The 20,390-nt window shown below is 40.4% G+C and overlaps 2 protein-coding genes across 2 annotated transcripts in view; both read left to right on the forward strand.

The window, feature by feature from the left end:
• Window positions 1-18,049, forward strand: part of LOC146680777 (protein NLRC3-like) — a 69,434-nt gene extending 51,385 nt beyond the window's left edge. Inside the window, exon 13 of the mRNA XM_085449927.1 lies at window positions 17,374-18,049. Coding sequence (XP_085306053.1) covers window positions 17,374-17,534 — 161 coding nt within the window. The 3' untranslated portion in view covers window positions 17,535-18,049. The remainder of the gene's footprint in view (window positions 1-17,373) is intronic.
• LOC146680780 (protein NLRC3-like) lies at window positions 8,451-14,342 on the forward strand. Its single transcript, XM_085447380.1, has 6 exons — window positions 8,451-8,511; window positions 8,914-10,705; window positions 12,012-12,185; window positions 12,824-12,997; window positions 13,821-13,867; window positions 14,026-14,342. The coding sequence occupies exons 1-6, from the start codon at window positions 8,451-8,453 to the stop codon at window positions 14,340-14,342; spliced, it is 2,565 nt and encodes an 854-aa protein (XP_085303506.1).
• Window positions 18,050-20,390: the final 2,341 nt, after the last annotated feature.

Below are 20,390 nucleotides of genomic sequence, written 5' to 3' on the forward strand. Positions count from 1 at the left end.
GCTTTTCAGCTGCTAATAGGACATCTACTTAGCGTTTAGCTACATTTAAGTTTTGGATACCGGGAAAAACACTGTGCAGTTTATTTTATTAGTCGGATTAAATGAGGATTATTGCCTTTGGTGTTACTCTGGGCTGTAACTTTTGATTGTGCTCTCTGTAATTTAGTTTCTCAGTCCTTACTTCCTACTTTGCTGCATGTCTATGCAATATAAATTCACACTAAATGCTCTACATTATACAATCTAATGCACTATGTTTGAAATGCGTTAATATATAATTATAGTCAAATTGGCCATAACTAAATATAGTTTGTAATGTTACCATTGTAGGCTATTTATTAATGACTGCAATGCTTTTGCTGTTATTTAAATTCTACAAAGTGTACATTGGTATTATAATTGTATTTGTGCATTTATTTGTTTTATTAATTTTATTTATAGCTAAGTCTCATTTTGTTTTTAATTTTCTCTAGGTGTGACTGTTGCCCCAACTGCACAGCTGGCAGACAGAAGAAAATCACAAGAGTTGGAGATCTATAAGATGAGGCTAGAGTGGCAAAAGCATAAAATTGATGAGCTCACCAAAGAAAGGGACTATCTAAAGGAGCAATTAGCAACATGTAATTCCACTCTTAAAAACATTACATAGCTTTTCACATATTTCCTCTGGTTGAATACTTACATAAGCATTCTGATGAGTAATTTTGTCTGTGTTGTCTTTTTAACTGTTTTACTAGCTCTCTCAAAAGAAGGATTCCAGTGAGGTATTGAGCATGCCTTCACTGTCCTCTGATGGGTCTTTTGATGTGAGTTCTGACTCCTCCATGAGTACAACTTCATCAGATGAAGACAGTAAGAAGAGGAAGAAGAAGGGCAGAGCAAAAGAGCACAAGAAGTCAAAGAAACATGACCAAAAACCTAGAACAAGAGGTAAAGTGATTAACTCAACAGTTTGATTCTGCATGCTGTATGTTACTGTGACACACTAATGTGTGATCCCATCAGAAGTTGTACTTGTTAAAAATGAGAGTCCTGGAGTCTGAGCTGCTCTGATCATGGTCCTCTTTATGTAAGGTACAATAACAGATACACATCTATCTCCTCCTCCTCCTCTGTCTCTAAAAGAGCAGCAGTGTAGGTGGACTGTCCTGCTGGCACTCTGTCCTTCTACGGAGTCTCCTCTGACACTCTGATCCACCTCCACACCTTCAACACTGCATTCACTGACCCTCTTTATCCTGGATTTTACATCAGTTGTGTTTCTTCAGTGTGTCTTTGCTAAGTTTGCTAAGTCTCATTATATTAAAGAAATACTGTCAACATTAGTTGCCATGGTGATCTAACAAGTAAAAAGAAAACATTAACCTCAACATACCTCACTAACCCATTAATCTTATGCTGTATTTCACCCTTCAGCACAGGTGTTCTACAGGGTGTGTCATTTATATGGATACACCATAATAAAATGGGAATGGTTTGTGATATTAAAGTCCTGTTTGTGGCACATTAGTATATGTGAGGGGGCAAACTCCTCAAGATGGTTGGTGACCATGGTGGCCATTTAGAAGTCGGCCATCTTGGATACAACTTTTGTTTTTTCAATAGGAAGAGGGCCATGTGACACATCAAACTTATTGGTAATGTCACAAGAAAAACAATGGTGTGCTTGGTTTCAACGTAACTTTATTCTTTCATGAGCCTCTGTCAGTGCGCCCCAGGGTGGCTGTGGCTACATGTAGCTTGCCATAACCAGTGTGTGAATGTGTGTGTGAATGGGTGGATGACTGGATGTGTAAAGTGCTTTGGGGTCCTTAGGGACTAGTAAAGCGCTATACAAATACAGGCCATTTACCATTTATTTACAAGTTTCTGACCACTTATAAAATATGTTCAATGTGCTGCCCATTGTGTTGGATTGTCAATGCAACCCTCTTCTCCCACTCTTCACACACTGATAGCAACACCGCAGGAGAAATGCCAGCACAGGCATCCAGTATCCATAGTTTCAGGTGCTGCACATCTCGTATCTTCACACCATAGACAATTGCCTTCAGATGACCCCAAAGATAAAAGTCTAAGGGGGTCAGATCGGGAGACTTTGGGGGCCATTCAACTGGCCCACGACGACCAATCCACTTTCCAGGAAACTGTTCATCTAGGAATGCTCGGACCTGGCACCCATAATGTGGTGGTGCACCATCTTGCTGGAAAAACTCAGGGAACGTGCCAGCTTCAGTGCATAAAGAGGGAAACACATCATCATGTAGCAATTTCAAATATCCAGTGGCCTTGAGGTTTCCATTGATGAAGAATGGACCCACTATTGTTGTACCCCATATACCACACCAATCCATCACTTTTGTTGTTCTAACAGTCTTGGAGGGATCCATCCAATGTGGGTTAGTGTCAGACCAATAGCGGTGGTTTTGTTTGTTAACTTCACCATTCACATAAAAGTTTGCCTCATCACTGAACAAAATCTTCTGCGTGAACTGAGGGTCCTGTTCCAATTTTTGTTTTGCCCATTCTGCAAATTCTGTGCGGCGATCTGGGTCATCCTCGTTGAGATGCTGCAGTAGCTGGAGTTTGTAAGGGTGCCATTTGTGAGTAGCTAATATCCGCCGAAGGGATGTTCGACTAATGCCACTCTCCAGTGACATGCGGCGAGTGCTACGCTGTGGGCTCTTGCTGAATGAAGCCACTGATGTTCCTTCATTAGTGACAGTTTTCTTGCGTCCACATTTTGGCAAATCCAACACTGAACCAGTTTCACGAAACTTAGCAAGTAGTTTGCTAACTGTAGAATGGGAGATGGGTGGTCTCATAGGGTGTCTTGCATTGAAATCTGCTGCAATGACCCAGTTACTGCGTTCACCAGATATCAACACAATTTCGATCTGCTCATTACGTGTTAACCTCTTCGACATGTCAATGGCTGTAAACAAAGAGAAACTTGTAAATAACTCCTGAAAGAATAAAGTTACGTTGAAACCAAGCACACCATTGTTTTTCTTGTGACATTACCAATAAGTTTGATGTGTCACATGGCCCTCTTCCTATTGAAAAAACAAAAGTTGTATCCAAGATGGCCGACTTCTAAATGGCCACCATGGTCACCAACCATCTTGAGGAGTTTGCCCCCTCACATATACTAATGGACTTTAATATCACCAACCAGTCCCATTTTATTACGGTGTATCCATATAAATGGCCCACCCTGTACAAAGCTTAGCAATACTCCAAATCCAAAGACAGGGCATTTTAAGCATGTGACTATTATCATCTGGAATGGTTTACCAAACCATGCAACATTAGTGTTTGTGAATGTTATCAATTTGGGGGAAATAGCTAAAAACTTTCATGCGGTGTATTTATTAAATATGAGTGTGTTTAAAGTCAGTCAGTAAATGTAGCAGGAATGCAGCAGCAGGGCCAGTTTTTTAGTTTCATTCTTCAGTGTCCACATAAAAAAAACCTGAGCCTGACTACAAGGCACATTACGGCGAGACTCTCCTGTTTTAAGAACAAAGAAAATCTCTCTCAGGGTCGCTGGAGCCAATCCCAGCTGTCATAGGGCGAGAGGCGGGGTACACCCTGGACAGGTTGCCAGTCTGTCGCAGGGCTAACACACAAGACAGACAACCGTTCACACTCACACATTCATACCTAGGGGCAATTTAGATTATCCAATTAACCTATCCCCACAAGCTGCATGTCTTTGGACGGTGGGAGGAAGCCGGAGTACCCGGAGGGAACCCACACAGACACGGGGGAAACATGCAAACTCCACACAGAAAGACCCCGGCCTGATGGTGGAATTGAACTCAGGACCTTCTTGCTGTGCAGCAACAGTGCTAACCACCGTGCCACCGTGCTGCCTCTCTCCACCATGTGATTGAAAATAATTTTAACAAACATCTTCTTTAATTGTAAATGTGTCTGATTCGAAGTTGATGGTTGGTCTCTCTGTTCTTGTAAAACTACACTCTAAGATTCATTACTGGCTTTCCTTACATATTTAGACACTTTCATTTATTTCCTATGATGTTGAATTGATTTGGTGGATAACAGTAATGCCATGTTACTCTCAACTTTGGTATTCTTGTAAATATTCCTACATACCTGTAATTGGAAGAGATGAACTTCTAGTGTGTTACATTTGGACTTTTTTCCAAGTCAATTAAACTTGAAAACAAAACAGAATTACAGTCTAAAAATCATCTATATTTACAGTGTTTTCTGCTTCTTTGTGTTTCCTGTGGGTTTTAACATTTTTTTATTTTTTTTTATTGATTGGTTGATTTGTGGAAAATAAACCAAGATTTACCGAAATCTTGAGTGGTGTATCCTGCTTCCTGCACATCAGTGATTAAGGGCACAGCTCAGCCAAAAACAACTCAAACTAAACTACCTTCAGTAACAAAACAGTGATTTCAAGATTTTAAATGGACTGATTTTGCAAAACTTCCCCCAAAAATGCCTCTTTGGGTGTTTCCTTATTATAACGTTTAGCCTCCCTCCCTTGCCAGAACTCGGTGTTACAGATGATGGTCTCCGGGGGAAGCTCCATGTGACGGTAATGAAGACAGTTTTGTTTTTCTCATTAACAGCTCTGTAGTTCATGTTAAGGGAGTCAGAGCTGGACCTGTGAATGTGGGCTGAAGGCGACTGACATTTACATCCACTTCAGTGTGTGTTTAGTTTTCACCAATGTGTGAGGAGTCCATTGTTGTTTGTTGTCACTGCCTTTAAGCTTCGATCTAAAGACCTGAGAATTTCTACTCTCTTGAAATTCTTCTGTTTTATTTGAATAGTTCCTTTTTTCTACTCTACAACTTTTCACAGTTTTCATATTTTCTCTGTTTTATAATTGTTCTTGTTTTTTTATGCTTCTGTTCTGTTTTCTTACCTTCTTAATTTTTTTCTGAATGTTTGTCCCTTTCCTGTTATTATCCTGTGTTACCTGTCTTTTAGTTATTTCATGTTTTACTGAAAACCTTTGTTTTACTGCTTTCTTTTGTGTCTGCTCTGTCTGATTGTCTTCACCTGCGCTTCATTATCCTATTGATTGATTTGCTGCATGTTTGATTACTCCTGCTTATTTTTTAATGTATCGGGACTGTTCTTTGCTCACTTATTCAATTCTGGATCTATTTTGTGCTGTTTGTCAGTGTAGGCAGTCTCGGTCGTTGTGTCCTTGGGCAAGACACTTCACCCGTTGCCTACTGGTGGTGGTCAGAGGGCCCGGTGGCGCCAGTGTCCGGCAGCCTCGCCTCTGTCAGTGCGCCCCAGGGTGGCTGTGGCTACAATGTAGCTTGCCATCACCAGTGTGTGAATGTGTGCGTGAATGGGTGGATGACTGGATGTGTAAAGCGCTTTGGGGTCCTTAGGGACTAGTAAAAGCGCTATATAAATACAGGCCATTTACCATTTACCATTTAGGTATACCTGTACTTGAAAAGATGCTTAGTTGCTGGGTAATAAGAGAGTTAAGGGAATCTCACGGGCTACTTTTTGTACAATGTTATGTTACAGCTGGATTTGAAAATGAAAATGAAGTTTAAGGTTTGTCCTAAAACACTATTGTAACTTTAGAAGTTATAAAACAATACATGGTGTTACATAACTTTTAAAGCTGTTGATCTATTTCAGATCACCAGCTCAGATCAGAAAAAAATAGACTAAGTTGCGTAACATTTGTAAAAGCACAAAGTTGCACAACCACAGACCGTCACAGTAACTTTCAGTTATTGCAAGAACAGAGTTATCTGATTATGAAACTCTAGAGCTCCCCATCCTACCCTTTCTCAAGGTGGTGTCCTCACTCAGTGTGTGTGTGTGTGTGTGTGTGTGTGTGTGTGTGTGTGTGTGTGTGTGTGTGTGTGTGTACAATCCAAGAATCAGAGCAGCAGAAGTGTTACTCAGTCATTGTTGCTGCAGATCCACTTACTGATGACTTTACTTTACTTTACTTTACTTTATTGATTATATAGAGCACTCTTCACAGGATAAAAAACACAAAGTGCTTCACAATAATATAAAACAGATAAACATAATACGGTACAATCAAACATACAGCGCAAATCTAATTAAAAGCTAGTCTAAATAAGTGAGTCTTAAGATGATGTTTAAAAGAATAAATACAATCCAGGCAGCGTAGAGATGGAGGGAGAGAATTCCACAACCTGAGGGCCACCGCTCTAAAAGATCTATCACCTCTGGTTTTAAAACATGTTCAGGGAACTACCAACAGCCTTTGATTAGATGATCTCAGGCTGCGAGAGGGAGTGTGAGGTTCTAAAAGATCAGAAATATAGGCAGGAGCGTCATGATTCAAAGCTTTAAAAGTCAGGACTAAGATTTTAAAATGAATTCTAAAATGTACTGGAAGCCAGTGTAATGAGCGTAACACTGGTGTAATGTGCTCTCTTTTTCGTGTCTTAGTTAAAAGCCTTGCAGCAGCATTCTGGACTAACTGGAGACGGTCAAGATTTCTTTTGCTCAAACAAAGAAAAAGACTTTTACAATAATCTAAGTGAGAAGAAATAAAAGCATGGGTAATCATTTCTAACTCTGATTTAGACAAAAAAAAGTTCACAGTTTGGAAATATTTCATAGCTGAAAAATACAGTTACTAATTAATCTAGAGTGTTGCTCTAGAGACATGGCAGAATCAAAAACAACATGAGATACCTGAGGCTCGGGTGAACAGATGATCCAAGAGAACCAAGATGCTTTTTGATTATAGCTATCTGGCTTTCAGGGGCAATAATTAATGTTTCTAACTTCTTAGAGTTCAACTGCAAGTAGTTTTCTCCAAGATACTGTTTAATGGAAGCTAAACATTTTATGAAAAAAGGACATTTTATGGACTTCCACTGGCTTAAAAGAACAGTAGAGCTGAATATCATCAGCATAAAAGTGATAAGACAAATTAGGGAACTGCCTAATTATAAGTCCTAGGAGTAACATGTACAGGAGAAAAAGAATTGGTCCCAGAACTGAACCCTGTGGGACCCTTCATGTCAGGTCCTTAGAGTGTGACATAAACTGATTTGCAAAGACACTAAAAGATCTGTTGGAAAGGTATGACTGAAACCACTCCAGCGCAAGACCGGACACACTGACAGTGACTATGTCCCGGAGCCTGTTAATCAGGATGGTATGGTCAACAGTGTCAAAGGCAAATGTTAAGTCCAGCAAAACCATGACTGTGGATGCTCCGGGGTCAGCCGACATCATAATGTCACTAGAGACCTTAATTAATGCGGTTTCTGTTGAGTGACACTTACGGAAACCAGACTGAAATTTGTCATAAATGTCACGTTTTTCTAAAAAAGCAGTAAGTTGATCAGCAACTGCTTTGTCCAGAATTTTTGACAGTAATGGGAGTTTAGAGATAGGCCTATAATTCTTAAGCTGTGTTGGATCTGAATGGATGACTGAATCAGTCAGCCTGTTGTAGAAACACAGAGCAAAAGGTAGATGGAGGACAGGTTGAGCTTTGTAAATGATCATTTGTTATCTCCTGCAGATATAGTTTCAATATGCAGGCCTCTTACTCGAAATAAATACTGTTGGCTCTCCTCCAAGAGGAAGTAATTTTAACAGTTTGTGCCAATACTTGGAGCGGTTGTTGCAACATGTGGTGCATTTGTTACACAGCCAAACTGGGTTTGACCAACCAAAAGTGGATATTTTTAACCTCTGTCTAAAATTATCCAAACCATTTTAAGATAATTAATTATAATACTTAAAATTAATATATTTTAAATATAATCATACTTTGATTATCTAAGTTGAAATCAGATGTTGACATATTTCTAAAATATTAAATTTGACTTCTTTTCTTGGTGTGCATAGTATTTTGATGATACTATTGTGTTTATTACTCTGGTATGACATGTATTTATGCAGTAATTCTGCATGACATAGGTATTTATTTCATAATGTTGGTCATTATTCTTCACATGAAATAAAATAATAACCTTGTTATGAAATCTGCCAGATAAAAACAACTGGAGATAAAAATCAAATGACATGTTATGTCATATAAGGCAAAATGCAGACACAGTGTGTGAAAAACTACATCCTATGCTTCAACTTATAGAAAAACGTTAAGCAGTAATAACTTAAAGTAAATATTTTATGTATTTTCTGCCAATTCTTCTTTACAGTGTTTATTCAGTTTATTGATGTTTGTGGACACTTGTTTGTGCACAGCTCTCTTCTCGGTCAGGTTGAGAATTGGACTTTGACTTTGATTCAGTGACTTCAAGGTGGCCAAAACAAGCACACACCATCACCCCTCCACCACTGTGAGTGATAGTTGGTATTAGCTTTTTGTGCTGATATGCTGTGTGTAGGCTTTTTCAAATATGTAACTATGCCAAAACATCTCCAGTACTTAATGTGCTTCATGTTTTCTCTCTTTTTTTTATAGATTAAGAATGGAGAAACCTACTGAATATAAACAGATGAACAATTCAACTCAAGAGGCTTCACCAACAGGTAGGATATCAATAGTTTGTCTGAGGAGTTGTCATTAACACGGAAACATGTATACACTGATCGATGAGAGCTCTTGTTGTTTTCAAAGAGAACTTGCTGGAAGGGCCACCTCACAATTTCTACCAATGAATCTTTTAAACTCCTTTTAGTCAGATACGCTTCAGGTTGTTAACCAGCAGTAATACTTCAGAGAGGAAAAGGGTTCTTGGATCTGATGAGACACTGTTTCTGTGTGTCGATGTTTTTTAATTCATTTAAAATGAATTTACGGCATAAAAACAAGAGATCTGAATACTTTCTTAATTGACTCACAGATTCCCAGTGAATTAAAGAAATGTTTTGGAAGGTCAACAATTGACTACAAGTTGTCAAATAATCTTATAATGTTGTTTTGTCATTCAGATGGTCCTCTAAAGTGTGAGTCAGAACTCAAATCTAAACTAAAGAGGGAGCTCCGGTGTGCGTTTGAGGCGAGCACCAAAGGAGAAAGCCCAACCATTCTGAATCTGATATACACAGATCTGTACATCATAGAGGGAGGGACTGCAGAGGTCACTGATGAACATGAGCTCAGACAGATTGAAATGGCATCCAGGAAATCAGACAGGCAAGAAAAAACAGTCAGACAAGACAAGATCTTTAAAGGCTCACCTGGAAGAGAAGAACCAATCAGAACAGTGCTGACAAAGGGAGTGGCTGGCATTGGGAAAACAGTCTTAACACAAAAATACACTCTTGACTGGGCTGAAGACAAAACCAACCAGGACATCCAGTTCATATTTCTGTTCACTTTCAGAGAGCTGAATCTTTTGAAAGAGAAAACTTTCAGCTTGGTGGAACTTGTTCATCACTTCTTTACTGAAACCAAAGAATCAGGAATCTGCAGCTTTGAAGACTTCCAGGTTGTGTTCATCTTTGATGGTCTGGATGAGTGTCGACTTCCTCTGGACTTCAACAACACCAAGATCCTGACTGACCCTAGAGAGGCCACCTCAGTTCATTTGCTGCTGATAAACCTAGTTAAGGGCCATTTACTTCCCTCTGCCCATGTCTGGATAACCACACGACCTGCAGCAGCCAATCAGATCCCTGCTCAGTTTGTTGACATAGTGACAGAGATCAGGGGGTTCAATGACCGACAGAAGGATGAATATTTCTGGAAGAGATTCAGAGATGAGGAGCAGGCCAGTATTATAATTTCCCACATCTTGTTATCAGAAAACCTCCACATCATGTGCCGCATCCCAGTTTTCTGCTGGATCACTGCTACAGTTCTGGATTCTCTTACAATAAATAATGAGAGCAGTGATCTGCCTAAAAGCCTCACAGAGCTGTACATCCACTTCATGATGGTGCAAGTCCAATTGAAGAAGGTCAAGGATGAAGGATCGGAGACAGATCCACCCTGGAGTCCAGACAGCAGGAAGATGGTTGAGGCTCTGGGAAAACTGGCTTTTGATCAGCTACAGAAAAGAAATCTGATCTTCTATGAATCAGACCTGACAGAGTGTGGCATCGATATCAGTGCAGCCTCAGTGTACTCAGGAGTGTTCACACACATCTTTAAAGAGGAGAGAGGACTGTACCAGGACAGGGTGTTCTGCTTTGTCCATCTGAGTGTTCAGGAGTTTCTGGCTGCTCTTCATGTCCATCTGACCTTCATCAACTCCGGAGTAAATCTGCTGGAAGAAAAGAAATCTTGGTCATTTAAACTGTTTGGAATTAAACACAAGCAAAAAGTCTTCTACCAGTGTGCTGTAGACAAGGCCTTACAGAGTCCAAATGGACACCTGGACTTGTTTCTTCGTTTCCTCCTGGGTCTTTCACTTCAGACAAATCAGACTCTCCTACGAGGCCTGCTGACACAGACAGGAAGTAGCTCACAGACCAATCAGGAAACAGTTCAGTACATCAAGAAGAAGCTCAATGAGAACCTGTCCACAGAGAAAAGCCTCAACCTGTTTCACTGTTTGAATGAACTGAATGATTGTTCTCTAGTGGTTGAGATCCAGCAGTCCCTGAGTTCAGGAAGTCTCTCTACAGATGAACTGTCTCCTGCTCAGTGGTCAGCTCTAGTCTTCATCTTACTGTCATCAGAAAATTATCTGGATGTTTTTGACCTGAAGAAATACTCTGCTTCAGAGGAAGCTCTTCTGAGGCTGCTGCCTGTGGTCAAAGCCTCCAAAAAAGTCATGTAAGTGAGTGTGTGTTCATACCTTAAGTTTTAAAATAAATTTGAGTCAGTGATTTATTTTTTTCACTGGTGCATCACTGGTGTTGGCATCACTTTCTATCTTTGGCACAATTTGTATTCAGAAGTTAAATAATTAAAGTTAATTTGTTAACTGTTCTACGACAGTAAACCGTAACACTGCAGAGGTTAGGTTTCAGCATTTATTTGATACTATTGTGATAAACACACACACACACACACACACACACACACACACACACACACACACACACACACACACACACAGCGAGAGAGAGAGAGAGAGAGAGAGAGAGAGAGAGAGAGAGAGAATAGAAAACAAAAAGAAAACTGTTAAACCAGAAATTTAAACTGTTTTGAGAGTTTAGGTGCAGTTAGGCAACGTTCACTTCTTTGATGTAAGCTGGAGCTTCCAGAGGAAGCAAGAACCAAAGAAACATTCCATCTCCATACAGAAGTGCCCCACCCATGGCTGAACATCCTTTGCAGCTGCCATCAAACTGAATCATACTCCTTTGGTCATTCCATGTGAGATCTGAGTAACATCTCACTCAATGATTCATGACTGCCTCCAGCATCGCTGTTTCACTTTTTCCTCTATTTCTTCTTATCTGACAGGTTTTCTATTTTGTGAGAACTATAAATTTCACCGGCATGCTATATTTTTCTCAAGTCCATTCATCCCCTCCTTCCCTGTTTATGCTGCAGTTACAGTTGAATATCCTTTGAGTGTATAGGCTGTAGTCTCCCTGGAAAAATTACTTACACATTATCTCTCTTATTTGCCATGTCGTCTGCTATCATCCTTCCTCCACTCATCTTCTTTCAGTCCTGCCCCATGTGCTTCCTGCACATGCTGATTGTTATACTAATTTTTAAGTTACCAAACATTTAAAACACAGCAAACTTTCAGCACAACATTTTCATTCAGCTCACACAATGATTGCTAAACATTGCTCCTACCGTCACTTCTGCAAAAGCTCCTAAATGAATCACTAAATGAATAGGTGCATTGTTGCTTGTCTGAGCTACTTCAGTGTACGATTACCTCCATACATCATACATACTAAAATTTGGAAAGTCACAAATGGCACTACAGACCTGTCTAGTTGGATACTGGTCAACCTAGTACAATTAAATCTACCAGTTCCGCATTGGTTTTCATTCGTTTTTGCTAAGAAAATTTGAAGTGTTTCACATTTGTCCTCAGTATTTATTGTTTTGTTTTTCCATTTAATTGTGCAGATTCAACATTAAAGGTGATTTAATTAGATTTTTTTTTTTTCAGACTGAATGACTGTCAGCTCTCAGAGAAAAGCTGTGAAGCTCTGTCTTTAGTTTTCAGCTCCCAGTCCAACAGTGTGAGAGAGCTGGACCTGAGCAACAATGACCTGAAGGATTCAGGAGTGAAGCTGCTGTCTGTTGGAGTGAAAAATCCACGCTGTAAACTAGAAACTCTCAGGTCAGGCTTTAGACTTTTTCACCCACAACAATTTAAAAGCTGAGTTTTATCAGTGGATAAACTGCAAACTCATTTAGAACTCCATTATAAAAAAATCTTTGCCAAAATAAATATGTAGGTTCATCTGCTGTGGTGACCACTTGAGAGAGCAGCCAAAAGAAGCATATTAAGATATGATTTGTTAAAGGTATCTAAACCTGAAGGTTCCTTAGTATAACACTTTAGGACAAATTATTGTTAGTTACTTTCAGTCCAAAGTACCACATAGATTTTATTTGTACAATGCCTGTATATCTCTTGTTTGAAACTGCATTTCTAAAGGTCTGCTTCAAAGTATGTAGTTTGAAATTGGACAGCTGGCCCAGAGACACTGGCATGTTAAAGAGAATTCCTTCTCCCCACCATCACCAAGAGCTTTTCTCTGGGGCTCATCCAGTTGCTGGAGTTAACTTTCTAATATTGTTAGGCCTTACTTGAGAACTGTTGTCATCTATGAGGATTGTCATGTTCTAAATCAAGCTAAATTGAATTGGAGATTGAAAGGATGTATGACATTGTATGTGAAAAACAAACGCAAACCAATGAAAGCAAATCTTGAGTGAAGTATTCACAGATAGATTGTTGTTTTGTGTCTATAGTCTGTCGGGCTGCCTGATCACAGAGCAAGGCTGTACTTATCTGGCCTCAGCTCTGAGCTCCAATCCCTCCCGTTTGAAAGAGCTGAACCTAAGCTACAATCATCCAGGTGACTCTGGCACGAGGATGCTTTCAGCATTACAGAATGATCCACAGTGGAGGCTGGAAGCTCTCAGGTATGGGGAAGAATGTCTAATAGCAGAAAGTGCTTCACTTATTTCCTGTTTCATGCGTGTGTGTGTTATGACTATTCATTGAAACTTGTCAAGTTTAGCAATAACAACAAATGTCAATGTGAGTTTGATTTATATTTCACACTTAAATGAATTTTAAATTAAGGTGCTTGCCATAGAATTAAAAAAAAAACTATGACCTTTTAAACTGTAGTTTAGATACACACACGTATTAATTGTAAGCCTGTGAGATTAAAAAGGGTTTTGAGATATTTGTAATAGACCTCAAGCCATTGGGCAGCTCGTTCCGATGGACAACATGTGGGGGACCAAATCAGTCACCAGTGGGGAGAGTTGTCACCTCCTATGGGCAAAATCTTGTGGACTCTTTGCTTCTCAACCTATTGGTGAAATACCCAGGACATTAACTGGTGAGACACATAGCTGATGGTTTTCAGCTCACTTTGGCCTGGGTTCAAGCTTGGTTAATTGATCCTCCTCGTGAATGGAGGTAACCATAATTGACTCCCGATCTGTGTTTGCTGGGGCACCAAGATATGGAAGCATAGGGTTGTCCAGATTGCAAGAGCCCTCTGCAGCCAGGGAGTCCAACAGAAGTTCATTCTCCTGGATGAACCTTCCAGTCTTACTGTTTTCTTGCTAAGTCAGTCCAGAAATCCTCTACTGTGAGCTAACAGGGACTAGTATGCATATTAGAACAATGTAATGTCCTTGTGTGTATGAACATACATTCTTCATACACACACTAAATGCATGTTCAGCATGCACATAGACTGTGCTTGTCTGACCCCCCTCTTCCTTTCAGGGTGGAGCCTGCTGGAGTCCAATGGTTGAGACCAGGTCTGAGGAAGTGTAAGTGTGTTTTTTAATATGATTAATGAACACAAAAAACACTGAAACATTTTCATCAGTCATTCATTTCTCTGATGTTAGTAGTTATCCAAGTGTCAATCAATGAACAGATGATGGATCAATAACTGCAGCTGGATTGTGTTTGTTCTCTCCATCAGATTCCTGTCAACTCACAATTGACACAAACACAGTACACACAAACCTCAAACTGTCTGACAACAACAGGAAGGTGGCACATGTGGAGGAGGTTCAATCATATCCTGATCATCCAGACAGATTTTACTTCTATCATCAGCTGCTCTGTAGAAATGATCTGACTGGTCGTTGTTACTGGGAGGTCAAGTGTAGAGGAACCGTTAATGTAGCAGTGATTTACAAAGCTGGAAGGATACAAGATGATTTTGAATATGTTTTTGGAGTTAATGACCAGTCCTGGGCCCTGTTTCAGGAAGCCGGTTTGGAAAACTCAGAGTGAAAAACGACACTCACGGTTGAGTAACCCCGAACTGTCCAACTCGGAATATTCCGTTTCAGAAAGGCTGATAACAATTAGTTCAGTCAACGCGGAGTTGCTTTAACCCCAAGTGAAGCGCGCGGACGAGGATACATAAAGCCCTGATAAGCGGAGCACAGATTAAGCGAGTCACCATGGAGACGGAGGGAAAGAAGGCGCGGTCAATGTATTTCACAGCGCTTGAGGCCGAAATTCTGATGGCAGCATATGCCGATAACATGCAAATTCCGCGGAAAAAAGTAACACAGCCACAGCTGCAAAAGCATGCATGGCAAAACATAGCCGACAGAGTCAATGCGTGAGTGTTAATATAAACATTGATCGAGGGATTTCCACCCATTTAACACGTTATTTTATCATATGTTATTTTATTTGTTATTTTATACATTTTATCTTGTGATGTGATGTGAGCGCAGGTGCAACCCAACAGGCCCCAAACGTGCCTGGAAGCAAGTAAAAATGAAATATAAAAATATAGTCCAAACAGGTAAGGTGTAATTGTATTATGAGCCATAGTGCTTGGTCTGTTTGTCCCATGTAAATCAATTGCAGTTAGAGGCTACATTAATTTTCTTTCTGTAAGCACTTATTGAAATTATCTGAGCACATTACAAGTACATATTTGCTTACTCTGTATGCTCAAATGTGGCCCGTTATAGCCAACAGAAAAAAAGCGGAGGCCCGAAAAACAGGTGGGGGTCCTCCACCACCACCACTCACAGAGGCTGAGCAGTTGGCCCTCAGCCAAAACAGTGGGCGCCCTGTGGCCGAAGGCATCTCTGCGGGGACATCCTCTGAGGCAATAACCCCGCAAGACACAAGTGCCTACATAGGGGGTAAATTCAAAATAATACATGATGTGCATACATCCTTTCTTCACAGTCACCTTCGCAGTGCTACTCATTCATTTGATAAACTCTTTACCATAATGGATTATTTTGTAGTGAAGTTATTTTCCTACTGATTTTGCCTTCCCTCAGTCTTGGTTGTCTTTGAGAGCATAATGACAATGAAGTGTAAGGTGCTTGGTATGTTTGTTAATTGCCATTTGGTCCCTTGTAAGTTATAAGTGACCTGTATAAACCTCATATTCTATCAGTTGATGGTGTACTGCATCTGGTGCAGCCTCCTGTTGAGCCAGACCAACATGCAGTTGTGAGTAATACTCCACAGATTATATGAGTTTACAGTAGAACAGCAATGTTGTTTATTTCTTTACTACAGGAAAATAATGAAGAAACATTGACAGCTGTTACAGAGGAGGAAGCAACAGAGACACTTTGAGGTTTACATCTTTTAATACTTTGTGTACAGGAAACACAGGCGACCAATAAAGCCAGTTGAACAAAAAATCTGTTTATTCTTCTTTCAACATGTTGAGGTGATGGGTCAAAGGAAATGATTGTGACATATGGTGTCTCTGACTGCTCTTCCATCTTGTATGTCCGTGGGAGGGTCAGGATGTTCATGGTTTGGATCACTGCTGATGTTTGGTTCAGAAGGACAGTGTTCTCCTCTAATTGTGGCAATGTTGTGAAGAATCACACATGCCACAATAATGTCACATGCCCTTTCTGGGGTGACCCTGAGTCTTTGCAGGCACTGGAACCGGGCCTTAAGCATTCCGATAGTCATTTCAACTCTGGCTCTTGTCCTGCAATTAGCCAGATTATATCGCTGCTGTGGGCCCGGTTCAGGGTCAGGGTAAGGGGTAAGCAAATAGGGTAAACATGGATACCCCCTATCACCAAGCAAGTAGCCAGTGAACTCTCCTAAGACAGAAGGATACACTTCAGTTCAAATGTCCCTGAAGCAATTGGTCTTTATATATTTTAAAGTATTTTCAACTCACCATGTCCAAATTTTGTGCTCAGTGTACATTCACGGAATATTTGTGAGTCATGGACAGAGCCTGGCCACTTGGCTTCCACATTTGTGATAATGTTGGCAGCATCACATATGATCTTCACAGTGCAGAGAACACAAATTAGCATCCATTACTATGATGAAATAATTTGTTAGTTTGAAATGCTACAGGGAGCTATGTACCTGCACATTAATGCTGTGGAAGGATTTCCTGTTCACATAGTCTCCTTCATTTACTGAAGGAGCAATAATTGGAATGTGAGTGCCATCTATACAGCCAATCACGCCTGGGAACCCTGAAAATAAATGTACAATTTAAGTAGTAGTCCAAGTATCACCACATCATAAATTAAGTTTTGTTCATCCTGATACCTGCAATTTTGTGGCATCCCTCTTTGATGAATCTTGTGGGTCTGTGACCGGGGAACACCACAAACGAGTACAGGAGACGTTTCAGTGCAACTGTAACATTCCTGACTGCCCGACAGACGGTAGCCTTGGAAACGTGCTCAGCGTCACCAATATTATACAGAAAGCTCCCGTTTGCAAGAAACCGAAGTGCAATACAAATAATATGTACAGAACTGAGAGCATGTCCGCGATGTGTCACATGCGTAATATATGGCCTGAGGATGTTATCCAAATAAATTATAGATTGTGCTGAAAAACGGTAACGTTCACACAGGAAATCATCAGGTAATGATAAGATGTCCAGACGCGCTCGAATCACTCTCTCCCGGCGGAGAGCTCTGCGGAGAATTTGGGCTTCGATATCTACCGGCTCTTCAAGGAAGGGACACGCCATGTCTGAGACTTCCTACTGTCAGGTTTCCGACAAAGGGGCGGAGACAGTCAGGGTTAGTTGTGGTAAACCTGCTAGGGGGCAGGTTAGCTTCACGGCGTGTGTCGTCATAGTGACTCACTCAGGCTGCAGCTGAACTCGCTTTGTGAAACCGAAAACCCAGAGTTTTCGTTAACTCAGGGTATACTTACTCAGTTTTTCCACTAAACCGGCTTCCTGAAACAGGGCCCTGGAGTCTGCTCTTCTCTGATGATGCTCCTCGTTCTGTATGTCACAGTAAAAAAGAAATGTCCATCTCCTCCTCCTCCGTCTCTAACACTGTAGCAGTGTATGTGGACTGTCCTGCTGGCACTCTGTCCTTCTACAGAGTCTCCTCTGACACTCTGATCCACCTCCACACCTTCAACACCACATTCACTGAACCTCTTTATCCTGGATTTACACTCTGGTCTCCTGGTTCCTCAGTCAGTCTTTGTGAAGTTTAGCACACCTGGATATTCATCTGATTGGTGTAGTATATCAATCAGAAACATGTTTTCAGACACATGGATAAATTAAGTTTTAAACAATGACTCTTTGTCAACTTCTTTGTCTTTAGTCCTTTTAAGATGGAAGCTGGGATTATTTCATGAAGCAGATTTTGTTTTGTCCTTTTTTCACTCAAACCTTCACAGTGAATATTATTATGTAGTGTTTTTTATGAATCTGAGTCAAGAACCAGCTCCTCTGCATCTTAGACAAGCCTGAGCTCATTCATTGTTGTTGTTGTTGTCGTTGTTGTTTGCTATTTCTTTTTTAAAAAAAATTCATTTTCAATTTCTCCACATATTATTACTGTTATTGAAGCAGGACAGGAATTAAGGGAGATTTTCACAATAAGAGGACATTTTGGGTTTTATTTTCTCCCAAATAATGACAACCAGCCTGTGTGGATGTTCCATGACTAAATAAACGGACATTCAACAATTCTAACTGAATTGAAGATATTCATCACTCATGATCACTCATGTCTCTGCCATTCTATGAAAATTACTGCTTTTAAAAATAATCTAATGAAAGAAACAATAACTTCTAATATTAATCAGATAAATGTGAAAAGGTCTGATGTAACTAACATCTCATTTAACTCTTTATTGATGATCATTTCTTGCACTCTGTTAGTGGGAAGATGAATTACATGAAGTCAGTTTAATGAACGCAGATGACAGAACTGTTTTTCATTCTACTTTTTGTAATTGTACTGATACTGATACTAACAGTGATTCCTTGAAGTCACAATATTACCCTGCTAAAGTCTGTATTAGTAGATATTAAACATTTCTGGGAGTTAAATTAAATTGTTATCAGCTACCTAAATATGTAAAGAAGTGAAGTAGTTTATAAAGAAAAGCGTCTGGAGTTCTTTAAGTTACTTGAAGACGTTTCACCTCTCATTCGAGAAGCTTCTTCAGTTCTAAGGTCAAATGGTGGGGAGTCCCAGATTTAAACCTAGTGGGAGTATCCCCCCACAGAGGGACAAAAGGACCCCCTGATGATCCTCTAATCGCCTGAGCCAAGGTGTGAAACTGGGTGTGGGTCCCAATCAGCCAGAGTTTCGGGTGTGTTCATTGTGAAACCTGGCCCCACCTTATCATGCGAATTCCTGAGGTCAGATGGCCCAGGATGTGAGTGGGCGTTAAGGCGTCTGGGGAGGGAACTCAAAACTGGATTATAGATGGCAGAGAGTTGGTGTCGTAAACCACCACCTCTGTTTAAAGATGGTCGCTCACAGTGGCCATAGATGGCTTCTTTCACTCCTCTTTCAAACCATCTGTCCTCTCTGTCCAAAATGTGAACATTGGCATCCTCGAAAGACTGTCCTTTATCCTTAAGATGCAGATGGACTGCTGAGTCTTGTCCTGTGGAGGTGGCTCTTCTGTGTTGTGCCATGCGCTTGTGAAGTGGCTGTTTGGTCTCTCCAATGTAGAGGTCTGAGCATTCCTCGCTGCACTGTACAGCATACACCACATTGTTAAGTCTGTGTTTTGGCGTTTTGTCTTTCGGGTGAACCAGTTTTTGTCTGACCGTGTTGCTGGGTCTGAAATGCACTGGGATGTCATGCTTGGAGAAAACTCTCCTGAGTTTTTCTGATACACCGGCTACATAGGGGATGACTATGTTGTTGTTGTTGTTGCATTTGACCTTAGAACTGAAGAAGCTTCTCGGATGAGAGGTGAAACGTCTTCAAGTAACTTAAAGAAGTCCAGACGCTTTTCTTTGCAAGCTCCTTTGACTACGATGACCTGGATGACTGAGAACCTTCACAGACATATGAAGTAGTTTATGTTTGGAGCTGTGTGTTTCACTGTGTACATTGTGTTTCATTGTGTAATTACTTAAAGTTAAAGGTTGATTTTTAGTTTTTGACTTTAATAAAGACATGTTTAATTCTAGCCCTGCCTCTACCCTTTGTGCCTGTTAAGTTTCTTTGCTACAAACACACAAACACACAGAAACCATTGAAATTGAGTGGAAAAATTGTCTGACAGGTATATAAATGATGAAAATCAGTCAGCATGAGCCTGGCAGGAAGCTGGATGATGGACTGATATGAGGTGGAGAGACAGTGGTATGACATTATATTTATGTCAAGACTCACATGCTTGAAGAAAAATGTAATGGGTACAGATATTCATTGGCACTTATGTAATAACATTTTTCGTGCTCGTTTTACCCTCATGGACTCTGTTTTTAACAGTTTGGTCAGAAACATAAACAGCCTGCTGGAGGTCATTTTGAAGGATCTCAGAGTGTAACTTCTGTTCCTCTTTGCACAAAGGTCCAAGTACCAATCCTGCAGCTGGGTAAATGCCCTTCTACCACCCTGTCAGCTCTCCTAGTGTGTCCGGTATGTCCTATAGGCATCGTACAGGCATTTACACTAGGACAGCCTTAAGAGTGAATCCATCGCACTGGCTGAATAACTGGATAGTTGGTAAAGTACGTCAGTGGGTCATCCCCCTCATCTCCAGATTCTGATTCCAGTACAGAGGGCATGTGAGTGGGCTTCGGATGTTGCTCATTTAGAACTTTACAGAAAGCATTTCCTTCCTTTTAAAAGTTTCACTTCACGTTCCTGAACTTGGTGTCCCAGATGATTTTCTTCATGTGAAGCTCTGTGTTAAGGTAACGGAAGCCTGTAATGTTTTCCTTGCTAACATTATAGGTTTGAGAATCTTTTTGAAAGTGAAAATAATCAGATATTATCAAAATTATCAGATATCAGATAGGTTAACCTTAAAAATAATGTGTGTGTGTGTGTGTGTGTGTGTGTGTGTGTGTGTGTGTGTGTGTGTGTGTGT

Source organism: Copadichromis virginalis, linkage group LG23 (genome assembly GCF_057382275.1).
Source record: "Copadichromis virginalis isolate Kocher_CV1m ecotype Utaka linkage group LG23, C_Virginalis_male_GT1.1, whole genome shotgun sequence".
NCBI lineage: Eukaryota > Metazoa > Chordata > Actinopteri > Cichliformes > Cichlidae > Copadichromis > Copadichromis virginalis.